We start from the raw sequence: 13,150 nt of genomic DNA, 5'->3' as shown, positions 1-13,150 counted from the left end.
ACATTATTTATAGCATAGCGGCTGCTGAAGAAAACGGCCCCTGAGGTTTGCCGTTATTTCTCGGTCCTCATTAGGTAGGGCCAGAAACTTACCTAGGTGTCACTGGGTACTTTGCTCGGGATTCCATGCTTTCATTCGTATCTAAGTCACTTCGTAGGACGCGGTCACATGACGCTGCCATGGCTGGGAGGAGGGTTGGCATGGGAGGACGCAATATATGCAACTCTCTTTATAATTCAAGGGACACATTTCTAAAGGCCCTTACTCTTCAAGAAAATCATATTTCCGAGAGATAACGATTGTATGCCGTACTAGGGGTAGGGGGTATAGGCTTCAGCAATAGATGCACTGGCAGTCCAATGAAAGCTTTAGAAGTAACCGTTTCCCAAGCCGTAATGCTTACTTAACTAAACCCTGAGCTTCTAATTGACATTTGATTTGTATGTAATCGAGGAATTAGGGAGAAGAGAGGTAATACATACTACAGTATGTTCAAACTTTTATATGAGAAAAGGGAAAGAAATAGTGGATCGGAGAAAGAGAGATTAGAGGGCTAGGTTTATCCAGCTGTGACAAAGATTTAGACAGAATTTCCTCCATAGCTAGTCTTTATCTGATGCGGGGGTCTTTAGACGCTGATTGAGCTAGCTAACTAGAAGGTGGGGATTATCTAGTACTATAGCAGGGACTGTCATCAATTAAAAGACTTTGATTACGGGAAGCTACTATTGTCGATACTTATGGAAGATTGGTACAGTTCTCTTATCAGAGAAAGGTCTCTTTACATAGGGAGAAGGGCCAACGAAGCTACGGCTGGAGACAGCTATTCTATTCAGCTTATTGTAATCTTGGTGAACCCATTCAGCAAGCGCTGTTCTGGCGAGACCTTCGTCTGGCGGTCTGGGGTACCCTTGCAGACATCGTATCCCCTGGCATCCCAGAACGGCTATTCTACCCTAGGATGCTGTCGAGTGTCATTGATATTCAATGCACGATCTTAGAATTTGACATAACCCTTGCCCTTGACGAAAGTAGCGTGCCACGGAATGTCCTTCTGGTTCTCTGCCAACTGGCCGTAGAAGTCGCCATGAGCGGGCCCATCCAGCTCCATCCCCTTCATTTTACCACCCTCCGCGCGCTCATCGGCGTAGAAGAACCTAGAAAGTCGTTAGTACCATCTAAAACATCAAGAGAAGATATCCTTACCTGTACCCCTTGGCGGAGAGCGTTGCATCAGCTACGCCGATCCAGTACGCGGAACCGGCCTTGCCAACGCCCAGGTCGACCATCAACGGCACGGGAAGGACGGCCACGTTGAGCATGTTGCCGGTGTATATGAAGGTCTTCTTGGTCTCCTTGGGCAGGGACTCCCAGCCGGCGACGGCCGACTGCGCGGCGGCGTAGGCGGAGACGGTGTTCACGTTCAGGTCATGGGTGAAGCGAGCCGTTGGGATGGAGAAGATGGAGTCCTGGGCCGGAGGGGGCGTAAGGGATGGCGCGTTGTAGATGACCACGCTCGGGGACGCGCCGAACTCGCCCGTGACCTTTTGGAACAGGGCCGGGATGGAGGCCGGGTCGGCCAGGTCAGCCTTGAGCGAAAGATAGCCCTCGGTGGTCTTGCTGTCGGTGCCCTTCCTGGATGCGATGGCGACCTTGTAGCCCTTTCCGGAAAAGGTCTCTGCGACCGAAGCCCCGATTCTGGGCCCGGATCCGAGGATGAGAACGACAGGTGCGGAAGTCATGGTGGATATCTTGTTATGTGGTTTGGACTCGGAGTCACGGTCTGTGGGAACTCTTTTGTTTGAAGGAAAAAAGGACTTGATGGGATTTATGCACATTGGAAGACCTTGTGGAGAGCCAGAGGAACAAGTCGCATTTCCAGCAAGAAATATGCCTCATCTTTATCTCTTCCTCGCGCGAGCTGATCGACGCAAATCTGTATACTTGGTCCGATACAAAGACATGCTTGGTGAGCATTTCACCGCGCGAGCGCGAGCGCGACCTTGTTCTCCAACGATGACAAACGTCACAGCCTGCTTGCCGCTCCTCATCCTTTCAGACTTAATCCGCGCGCACAACGGGCCGAGGGGCCCCGCGCGGTGGGAAATATAAGCCCAAACGCCACATACCATGCAATACGTAAGCCGCCCGGGCGTGCAAGTGGCCCACAATTGGTGGTCAGCTTAGCCAAACCCGCGCGGGCTAGGAATTTGTACTAAAGATGTGTTCCCGAACAGTTTGAGGTGGATCATGGACTTCAGTAGTACTTATTCCTCACCTTGACCAAAAATGAGGCGTTGGTAACAGGCCACAAAGCAGATTTGAAAGCTTTCCGAGGCTGACGATCTGCATATGCATTGCAAAACATGCACCCCGGTCACTTGCAGGAACACCAGTTGACCCTCCACCCGCCGAGGAGCCACGTTGTCACTCCTAGACATCCCTTCATTTCGGCTCCAAGATTAAGATTACGACCAACGTGAAGTGGCTGCAAGACTACAAATGATGCGGCGGCTCGTTCGTTGGCCGTAAGCATTTATAACCGTGATGACCGTGACGTTGCGTGATCCAGAACATGATGCCAACCCGCGCGGCAAAGTATGCAGCGTCTTTGTTGTCCACGTACCTACCCTAGGGTAGGGACGTGGGATGTATGTTGACCTATGCCGCGCGCGCTACAGTCTCGAGTGGCTGATAATACATCAATACTCCATGCTGTCCTCCCGCGCGTTGTTCATGAAAGATGACAGAAAGGCAATAAGATTGCCGACTCTATGTCCACAGCATCGCCCCCAAGACAAGCGCCCATTCGACCTTATGGGACCTTTTTGTCGATTATAGTCGCCGCATTTTCGATTTTCTTCCTTCTTCCACGTCTACAGTCGTGGACCACCATCACGAGCGACACCAACCCCCAGGACTTGGCAAAAATCCAGGATTCCCCCACGATGGCGGAACCCTCCTCGGCCCAACATAGACGAACGCCTGTCTACTTCCTAGGCATCGGCGGGCCTAACTTCATGGAGAATAGAGAACACCCTGCCTTCCGAAAATTGGGTGAGACTGGACGCGAGATCACGACAGAGGTCAAGCCCAAGGCCGTGGTCGTCTTCTCTGCCCACTGGCAGGATGGGCCCAGCAGGGTGAGCGTCAACGTAGCCGAGGACGCAGGCATCATCTACGACTTCTACAACTTCCCGCCTCACTACTACGAGTACAAGTATCCGTATAAGGGAAGCCCAGAGATTGCCCAAAAGGTCATCGACAACCTCGAGGGCGCCGGAATCGAGGTGCAGAAGGTGAAACGGGGCCTCGACCACGGCGTCTGGGTGGGCTTCATTGCTGGTAATCACCAGTTTTCTTTTCCCACCCTGAAGAGCTCAGAATCAGTCTCATTCGCTGACGCACCGGTGCCGATGCAGCTTTTGACCCAGAAAAGAACCCACTGAATGTGCCGGTGGTCCAGGTTTCGCTCTATGGCAATGAGGATCCGGCCAAGCACTACCGCTTGGGACAGGCGGTAGAAAGTCTGCGGGATGAGGGCATCCTCATCATAGGGGCAGGGATGGCTGTTCACAACCTTCACGACTACAGAGCAACCAGAGGATCTGGGAGGACAATGCCGTATGGTCCTTTTGTTTCTCTTATGCTTCTAACTCCTGTCCTCCCTTTTGTGGAGTTGACCCGACTATCCATATGGCTAACTACTTGCTTAGGTATGCGTCCACTTTCGAGGAAGCACTGACACAAGCCATCACTACGACGCCAGAAGACCGTCAGAAGACTATGATCAGTCTCCTAGGAACCAGCCTTGCCAGGCAGGCTCATCCCAGCGCCGAGCACATTCTTCCAATGTATATCGCTGCTGGCGCTGCGGGTTCAGACACCGGGGAACGAATATGGGCTCTCCCTGAGGCAAGTTTGAATTGGGGGCAATATAGGTTTGGCAAACCCGATGCGTGAATTTGGTTTGTGAAGTCGGCTTTTCGGACGGGTTGCTTCCTGGGAAGCAGGGCGCGAACTTGGAATGTTTGCGTGGCGTTGGCATGTGGGGAAAGATGGTGTCAAATTCGCTATGAATTGAATGTATTTCTACAGCATCACTTGCAAGCGAGTTCATATTCAACTCGGTACGGTCCAGTCGAATACATCACAATCTGGGATACATACTGTCTTCTACTGATGGCAATCGGTGCAGCGTGGGTTACCAGATATTTATGCTCCGTACTACAGGGAGCATTCCGAGGCAGGAGCAGGCAACCACCACTTTGCTGCTTCCGCAAGAGACCCCGTTTCTCATATTTTTCTCACATATATTTCAAATCCCCGAACATCCTGGCTTGCCGCGCAATGCTTGGAGAGATGGAGTTTACGTGTAGTCCCCACTTTTTGGGGTTCTTTTCTACACGGCATGTAGCAGCTCCTCATGCGCCTCCTCAATTGCTGAGCTGGCTGGGATTACTTGACGCCATTCAGCAGTGAGACCTCATCCTGGGGTGTTCGTCAGTTCACATGCCCCAGTTGGCTCGGGAAATTGCATGTCGATTACAGTATTGTGGAACCTTGACAAGTGCAATCGATTTGTTGATAACCTCCTGTCAGAATGTGGTGGAGCAAAATTCCCCGTCAGGATGACCATGTACTATTATGTACTCGTGGGTGGTCGGCTTTGCTTCACTTACTGCTAGCGCAGTGACTTGAAGATCGGTGGGCTGAGGGGCCACAACCGCGGCTGGAAGGCTGCGATGCATCCCAGGAACCTGTTAAAAGAAAGGCTTGCCCCGAGATGTGGACATGATTCTGGAGGTTGAGTGAGCTGACAACCTGGAAGGAAGTTGCAGGGACTAGAGAGAAATCATGGATCTAGGAATGATGCGTTGCGAACGAGCGCAATATGAATGAAATTATGTAACGTCCAATCGCGAGTCGACATCCCCAATCCATTACCAAGATGATCGGGTATTCTATAAGCTGCTAGCAGCCAAGGTCGGCGAGGTGAACCTTCTATCGCAGCTCCCATCCTATGATCTCCAATAGTGTAGCGCCGTCCGTACCGCGGCCGACAGCTCGCGAACGAAATAAAGCATCATAAACTGTACACTGCCTTCTAAACCCGCCTTGTACAGTCCACGGTAGCTCTTTTGCGCCCCTACTGCTTCTTCTTTATGGCGGCGACCTTCCTCTCCCTGCGCCTCTTGGACGCCTCGGGCCCAGCCTCAGTGTCAAGAACGTAGTCCCACCACCTGAAGCTGCTCGCGTAGTTGCCAATAAAGCGCTCGTGGTGTACATCGTGGTGCTCGGCACCGGCCCAGAAAGGGACGAAGTGGTGCAGGGACCAGGGGAAGTCGTAGCCGCTGTGGGCGTCGATGGCCTGGAACAGGCGGAGCACGATCCAGAGGTACATGGTCAAGATGTGTAGGTCGCCCGTGATGGCGCACCAGAGAATGGGCGCGCTGACGGTGCCGAAGCCAAGCACCATGACCTCGATGGGAGAGGCGTATACGGCGGCCAGGCCGAAGGGTGCAGAGTACTGGTGGTGGATCTTGTGAATGTGCTTATAGAGGAAGCCATAGTGCATAGCGCGGTGGGTCCAGTAGTGCCACGCATCCTCGAGAACAAAAAAGATGGCGATCTGGAACGCCATATTGTAGATACTCGGGAACGGAACAGAGATGCTGAGGCCAAAGAATTGGCACATAGGGTGAAAGAACCAGATCTGCGGGAGCTCGACGGTGAAGTGGGAGAGGAGGACGAGGAGGGCACACTGCCATTGTTCCTGTGCAGTCGGGATCTTGTTCTATCGCGTTCGTCAGCATTGCATTGTCTTGGGAAGGTTGATTCGTAGTATCGTACCTGCTGGATTTTGTAACGCCTAAACCAAGGCATCATGTCGACGAGAATCCACGGAAGCGAGCGACCAAAGTAGACAGCCTCGTGCATGACAAATGACATGATGCCCGTGGCGAGGACGTCGTTCTGCATGTACGCGTACCAAGCGGCCCATAGACGCTCGCCGTAGTTGAGCGAGACATTGTGCTTTGAGATATCCTCAAATGAGCCCCAGTACGTGGTATCCTGCGCACCCATGGTGGGTAGAACAACAGTCGAGTTCCTGATTTTGTCAGCTAATGGCGGTTGCGCAAGATAGGGGGGTGCCTCAGTGCGTACATTGTGATGGCAGCCAGGTACGAATACCGAGAGAGATGCTCGAGTTGAACCAATTCCTGGCGGGAAGAAGAGCGTACGAGGACGTTGTTGAGTAGAGAAGCGTCCAGGTGCACCTCAGGAGGCGCTGTATTTTTCTTAACCGCTGGGTTTTGAGCGCTTACTCATGCCAGTGTATGAAGATGCCTACTACGTTTGATATAAATGGGGATTCGAAAGGAAATCACAGGTGCAGTCTAGGAGGACAGGAAGAGGCATTGGGCGGGTCTACATACTTGTGGACCGCCCAATCACTGCCCGGTCTGTATTCCGTTTTGGGTGGTGGCCTCATCGGCTACAGCAATTCCCGGGCCAGGGGGGCTGGCTCATCTGCAGCCCGTCACGTCAGCATCGTCCTATATTGAAGGCGTCGTTCCCGGTGCCGAATGTGTAGAAGCCTTTGTTGTCGGCATCGTCGACGTAGGCTCAAGTCTTGCTCCAAGCACCGTCGATCGCCAGGGGTGAGCTGTTGCAGTCCTAGTCCCGACCGCACGATGCCCACCCGTCGCATCAAGCGATCAATACTTTCATTTTGCCATCATATGTACAAGCTGAGGATAGACACCACAACGTTCGCGTGTCCATTGCCCCTCTCGCCATACAGATAGGTTTGCAAGTGTATATGATATCTGCCCTCTGGGCCCACTGCTTCGAATCGTACATGTACTTGCTGGCCAGCAGCCCGCCTCAAATGTTCTCACTGTCATTTCGTGCAGTTGACCTTCCCAGAAACGCTTCGTCCCTTCCAGACCACCACGCGCGGATCGAATCCTCCCGGCGGTGGACCCACCGCCATACCCTTCGAGGAATCGGGGCCCTCTCATGTGCTCCATTGAACCACCACACCGTAGGCACGATCTACTTATTGGTGCTAATCAAATTGGAGTTGGCATACATATACATACGTTCATACACGAAAGTACCGAGGCGCACGTTCCCAGGAGCAGACAATCTCTGGACAATTTGCCGGCAATCTAGATGTAGTCATGCACAAGTCCAGAGACTGAAGGCGGAGAAGGTCGCACGGGAGAAGTGCAAGAGATCCTTTTCATGCTCACATTTAAAAGACAAATTCAAACAGATAAGTGTCTGAGGCGTGGCAGCTAACAGGATCGTATCCATCAACTCGAGTTGACCCACCATGCGTAGGCGGGGCTGGGAAGAGGCGAAGCTAGGCTAAGAGATGCAACATAGGGCTTACGGACGCGACCGACCATCAGTCCCACTTTCTCGGCTGGGTATCCGATGAGCAATATGTTGGCCCTGGGGAGCCTGCACGAGATTCAACACTCAAGTTTGCGCCCGTACCTCATATTCAGCAATGATGCTTTCCTTCCATCCATCCAAGGTGATATCGCACTCGCCGACTCTCACCTTTCCATCTTTCATCCTTCCCATTATCTCCTTGACGGTAAACTTGGGAATTTGCATCAAGTGGTGGGATGAATCGCACACATCCTTTCCCTGATAATTCTTACCCCCTTTAAGCAATCTGTAGCATTCTTGATCCAGCTGAACCAGGCCACTTTCATCCATACACGTCCAAATACCACTTGGAGAAGAGTATTCTTTGCCGCAATCGTCACACCAAACCACTGGGTCTCTACTGGGCTCCTTGGGCGTCTGATGGTCCTCAGCCCAATCTTCGGTCTCTGGCGGAGATTGGTTGTCTTTTCCGGATACAGAAAGTATTAGCATCATTCTCAAGTAGTATTCCTCAACATTTGGATGTTAGACTCACATTTGGGACCGTCCTTCGCGCCGGTTCGGAACTTCCACGTATCCATTCGCGCCTCGAATTGCTGTTCATTTGCGGCTGCTACCATTTGCCAAGCAGCGCACGTATTCTGTACATCGTTGAATGTCGAGAAGATGGCTTGAAGTTGTATAAAACATTGAATATCGTCGCTCTGGTCATCGTTGGACATCATGTCCAAAGACTGCGCCAGCAGCTCCGCCACCGACTCTATCGCCCGCGTACGGTCTTTGCGAAGAAGAAAAGACCGTGTGAAATATAAAACAACGTAAGTCGAGAAATCAGTGGTATTCCGAAATACTTCGTATAGAAAATCGATCCTTTTGGATGAGGTGGAGGTGGGAGTTATGGGCGAATCCTCGAGTGCTGCAGCCAGAATAGCACGTTTTGTGTATATCGGCATAAGCTTTGGCACCAAGAAGGTGATAGCAGGTCGTGTTAAGTAGCCGAGGTCCTTTGATGCCTCGAGCATGTCCTCCCAAACCTTCAGCAGTTTGTCCCCCTCATTCTTTGCGTTCTGGAGGGCCTCTCCATATGCGCGGCGTATGGAGAATGCTTCGAAAGGGGACATCCTTTCTCTCAGGGCTTGATCGTAGGCATGTTTCAAAAACCCCCATTCGTTCAAGTTCTCTGCGGCATCGCTGATGCTAGTGCTGAAAGCCTGGTCTTCGAGAACACCTTGTACCACCATTTTTCCAATTGGTGTACCATCGCTCGAATGAGGTCTTTTGGACAGTGCCTCGATAAAAGACTTGATAAGCCCCCAGGCTTTGACTTCCGCGTAACGGGATATTATTCCAAGATATCGTTGACGATGACTCGTGTCTTCTTTGATGCTCTTCAAGTGCATCTCGAAGGCGGCTGATTGTCTTGTAGAATCGCCCAATGTCCAATACCTGTCACCGAGATCCAGATAAATCTCGGCCAAGATGGGTCTGTTGGAAGGAACATCGCACCACTTCCTGTCTTTCGTAAGATCCTTGATCAAATCCTCCAGAACTTCGGCGGCATCGACATCTTCAACAGCTCGAGCGAGGGTTTGTGACACTTGCCAAGTGGAATTGCTCAGCCCTCTTGCGAACTTTGCTCGTTGTTGCACGTATTCTTTCGTGATGCACTCGTTCCCACTGAGATAGAAATGAAGGACAACTGAGGCCATGCGGGCCTCCCAGGTTGATCTATCCAATTCAGGCGGCGCAATTTGCCAAGACCACGCTTCTACCTCCTGCACTCGTTGCGCAGACGGGGTCCAAACATATGTTTCCAGGGTTTTTTCGCCGCTAAGATCCAGTTGCTGGGACTAGGTGAGGACTGTCAGCCGGTTTTATTCCTGAATTCGGAGGGGATTGTGGCCTTACCCTTGCCTCCGCAACAAGTAAGAATGTGAAAGCGATCTCAACGTCACGATCCGTCGCCTCTTTCGTAAGGAAGCACTTGACAGCCATCTTCACCGCTGACTATATCAGTGCAATGACTCGTTTCTCTTGAGGCACCAGTACCTTTGCCAATGGCATCTCCTCAACAGACTTCAAAACCACCTCATCAGTCAAGTACTGTTCCAAAAGCTTTAACCCATTGTCCCCTACCAACCAAAATTCCCAGTTGGGGGGTAGCATCCTCGCCATGAGTCGAGTTGATACCTCTTCGTTGTCAAAAGAGTGATGAATCTGCAATAAAGAGTTCAAGGCATAGTCTTCCGTGAATAGTTTCATCAGTAGAGGCCCCACTTGGGCCCGAAGGTTACTGTCCGTGGATGAAAGAGCGCTGGCCTGCGCCAGCTCGTCAAGGTCGTCTTCGATAGAGACTGAGAAACGGAGATGTGTCGACAGATACTCTAATGCGTAATCATAAAGCACTTGGGTGACTTCATTGCGCGTCTCAACGAGACAGGTCAAGCAACGTAACGATAGAGTAATCTCAGCGTTGCGCGGGTCTTGACAGATGCGATTCTCCCGTTGAAGAAGTTTGTCGTTGAAGAACATTGCGAATCCAAATTTTTCGTAGGTCTCGGTTGGGCACATGGATTTAAGATAGTGCTGTAGCAGTGCCACCTCGGCTGGCTGGACGTCGGCAGAGTTTCCAAGTCCGCCTCTGTCGTCTATGTTTCGTTGTCTTAACGGAATGACGCGCCCTGCGGTATCAAGTCCAGTGTTCTTGAACGTCACATCGCCATCGTCATCAATGTCGAAGAGCTGGTGCCACTGATTCTGGAGCTTTGACTTCAGATACCCTGACCTGGACTTTTGACGATTTGAGACGCCAGGAGTTGCTCCAGTCAGTGCTTGAGATCTGAGCAACAATGCGGCTTCCAACTGAATTGGACTCAACCACGCTTTTCCGCTCATGACCCCAAGAATCAGCTCGGTGATAGCTTGTAAGTCACTGGGGCTGCAATGCCTGTCAAGTTCTTCGATGGCTACAGCGATCGGGTGGATAGACGCCACGTCTTCCCGCGTCAGCCACCTCTCGATCTCTCCTTCGTCTTTCATGTTGGATATATGCTCAATCCCGGCTATTATATCACGATAATTTCCCTCATTTGACTCTCTCAGGTCCTTCATGATGCTTTTCTTCAATTCGATGTTGTGTCTCCAAGGAGACTTCGGGGTTTGAGCACGGGCCATGTGATGTTCGATGAACAATTCGATGTCGGTCAGATTTTCGCGCCCTAGTTCGATGGTCTGCATTCCGAGGGCATATGAATCTGCCAGATTCTTCAAGTCAAGGTCTTTTCCCGTAATCAGCAGCCGGATCCGATGAGGTGGAAACTTTGCTTGATCCAACTTGTCTAGCAACTGACCCAGGAAGTTCAAATGCACGCTCTCCGTGAACCCGTCAAACACGAAGAAAAAGACGGAATCCGACTTGAAGAGTTCTTCGTTATTGAAAAGAAGATTCGTCCATAAATCATATGCGCTGTCGATATTGTCACATTTGCTAGACGCTGACTTGAAGAAGGGCTGGTAGGACTCAGCGAGCTGCCACAGCAGGCTTCCTGAGATGGTGGATGCGATGTTGTCTTGTTCTTCCTTCGAGTCTCTCTTCATGAAATAGTACGACACATAAGACCGTACATTGGTGTCGCTGCGTCTTTGCCGCAAACAATGGATGATATAGGCTGCCAGTGCTGATTTCCCAGTGCCTTCACCACCAGTGACGCCCAGAATACGCGCCGTAGCATCGTGTTTGTAAGCCCATTCAGAGAATCGAGTGTGCTCTTGAAGCCACAAGCCTGTGTCTTTCAGCATCTGATCGCAATGAGAGCGAAAAGGCTTCTCCCAGACAGGGTTAGGTATTTTGCCCTGTGCAGAATCGATCAAAGACCCATGCAAGTTAAAGGCTTTGAGAAGTCTGGATGTCCGATCTCTGTTATCCTGACCTTCTCTCTGCATGCGTATATACTCTTTGGTGGTGACTTCCGTGTCCATAACAGATTTGACAACTGTGTCGAGATTGAAGCTCATGTTCGTAATGGTCTCTGCAACCCGATCCTGTGTCGAAGACTTTTGTTTTTCCAGAAGCTTCTGGACCTCATTGTCGTTGAGAAAAGTTATCTTAAGGAGCAACTTCATCTTGGAACGTCGACTGTATCGTAGATTGAAAGCATATTCGCAAGTGTCCACAAACACCTTCAGTTGCTTGCAGGCGGCCTTTCTCAGCTTCGGCTTGATCGATACTTCGCGATACGCAACATCGATTTGCTCAACCGAAGCGAAACACATCTCCAAAAGCTGAGCGAGTGTTTCAAACGATCGCTTGTAATTCTGATAAGCTTTGATGACAAAGTTTACAGCATTGTAGCATGCCTTTGCAGGTTCGCTGACACCCTAATTGAATTATAAATACGCAATTTCGGTCAAAGGTGTTGAGGAGGTGAGTTATCTTACAACGGCAGTCCCAGTCGCAACCTCTCCCAGAGTCTGGATGCATTCAAGGGTTCGGTCTAGGCCGCGTCTAACCTTGTCGCCTCTGGTTGCCTCCGCGGACGATTCAGAATGGGTGTACCCCAATTCACTCAATGCTGTTTGAATGTCATCGAGCTGAGGATTCTTGCTCAGTTCTAGGCCTCGCTTCTTGCTCTTCGTTGCCATGCGGCTCACGACGTCATTGATATTGCTCATCAAGTCGTTCATTTCGAGCTCTTGGTCTCGATGGCCATGAGCTGGACCGTTGGGTGCCTGCTGAAGACTCTTGGTGGCCATGTTGGAGTACGAAACGAAATCTTGGTAGTAAGAGTGAATATACAGTGTACGGAAGATTGGAAGATGTATCATGAGATATTCAGTCCAGAGAGGGTTGAACAGGGAGTTATCTCTACTGATATACTTGGTCTCAGTGCTGCCCAGGTCTCGAGGATGCTCAAATGTTCACTCCTCCAGTCCCACCGCATTTCAATTGAGCGATTGATCACATTTTACGAGATTGGCGCGATGCACCCATTCAATGAGTTTTCCTCTCCCCCATGTAGTACCTTTGCTTAGGCGGGAGGGGCTGGACATCTTCAGCTGTGTGTATTTACAAATCTTTCCAAGGGCTGTGAGCTGAAAACACTCAGGTTACACAGTCACCGGTGGACTGCAGAACAAGCAGTGGTGGCGCAAACTATTGATGCATGATGGCCGACAGGCATCCATGATATCAGCTGCCAAGAGCCTGAGGTGCTCACAAAATACCTACTTAAGTAGGTATCCACCTACCATGCGCTACCATGCGCTCGGGGCCAGTTGTAACACGAGTGGATGTCGGATAGATTATCTTCGGCGATTGACCGGGCTTTCTCCCCCGACCCGTGTGTAAGGCAGCCTCGCCGTGGCAACCGGGTATGGCTTGGGGCCTTCGCAGCAACTCAACAGGGCACGACCTTAGCCGGTCTGCGTAGGAGTGGCTTAGACCGAAGCTGGTGACCAGACTCCCTTGCCCCCGCCACGAGCACCCTCTGGGAATTCAAGGTGGGATTGTCGGTGATCCTGACGGCCTTGGCTGGAAGATGAGTTGCAGTCCATTAGCTACTCATAAGTCGGCAAAAGAGAGGCATCCACCGTGCACAGTCTCAGTGAAGTGTTGAGACCAATGAATCGAGAAGATTGATGCTTTTGGGTATTTTTGCCACGTTGTCTATGGTGCAGATGCAGGGCTCGTGATTGCCCCGTGATGTATCCCTCTCGCCTCGCCAAACTCCCAGTCAAACCC

General features: G+C 51.2%; 4 protein-coding genes across 4 annotated transcripts; 1 reads left to right on the top strand and 3 right to left on the bottom strand.

The window, feature by feature from the left end:
* Positions 1-728: 728 nt before the first annotated feature.
* KVR01_011553 (uncharacterized protein) lies at positions 729-1,833 on the bottom strand. The gene is made up of 2 exons (XM_044789366.1): positions 1,207-1,833; positions 729-1,157 (listed from the first exon to the last, which is right to left on the bottom strand). The coding sequence occupies exons 1-2, from the start codon at positions 1,740-1,742 to the stop codon at positions 998-1,000; spliced, it is 696 nt and encodes a 231-aa protein (XP_044639262.1). The 5' UTR covers positions 1,743-1,833; the 3' UTR covers positions 729-997.
* A 924-nt stretch (positions 1,834-2,757) lies between these two features.
* Positions 2,758-4,165, top strand: KVR01_011778 (uncharacterized protein). The gene is made up of 3 exons (XM_044786501.1): positions 2,758-3,345; positions 3,423-3,624; positions 3,717-4,165. Exons 1-3 carry the CDS (start codon positions 2,775-2,777, stop codon positions 3,961-3,963), a joined length of 1,020 nt encoding a protein of 339 aa, XP_044639487.1. The 5' UTR covers positions 2,758-2,774; the 3' UTR covers positions 3,964-4,165.
* A 705-nt stretch (positions 4,166-4,870) lies between these two features.
* Positions 4,871-6,382, bottom strand: KVR01_011723 (uncharacterized protein). Its single transcript, XM_044792434.1, has 3 exons — positions 6,169-6,382; positions 5,854-6,112; positions 4,871-5,797 (listed from the first exon to the last, which is right to left on the bottom strand). Coding segments are annotated over exons 1-3 (909 nt in total). The 5' UTR covers positions 6,171-6,382; the 3' UTR covers positions 4,871-5,149.
* A 1,112-nt stretch (positions 6,383-7,494) lies between these two features.
* On the bottom strand, positions 7,495-12,162 carry KVR01_011518 (uncharacterized protein; the record flags this gene model as incomplete). Its single annotated transcript, XM_044791272.1, has 5 exons — positions 7,495-7,874; positions 7,946-9,260; positions 9,319-9,417; positions 9,601-11,787; positions 11,848-12,162. 5 exons carry the CDS (start codon positions 12,160-12,162, stop codon positions 7,495-7,497), a joined length of 4,296 nt encoding a protein of 1,431 aa, XP_044639227.1.
* Positions 12,163-13,150: the final 988 nt, after the last annotated feature.

Source organism: Diaporthe batatas (genome assembly GCF_019321695.1).
Source record: "Diaporthe batatas strain CRI 302-4 chromosome Unknown Contig00016, whole genome shotgun sequence".
NCBI classification, from domain to species: Eukaryota; Fungi; Ascomycota; class Sordariomycetes; order Diaporthales; family Diaporthaceae; genus Diaporthe; species Diaporthe batatas.
Note: the sequence above shows the minus strand (reverse complement) of the source record. Positions and strands in the feature narration are given on the sequence as shown.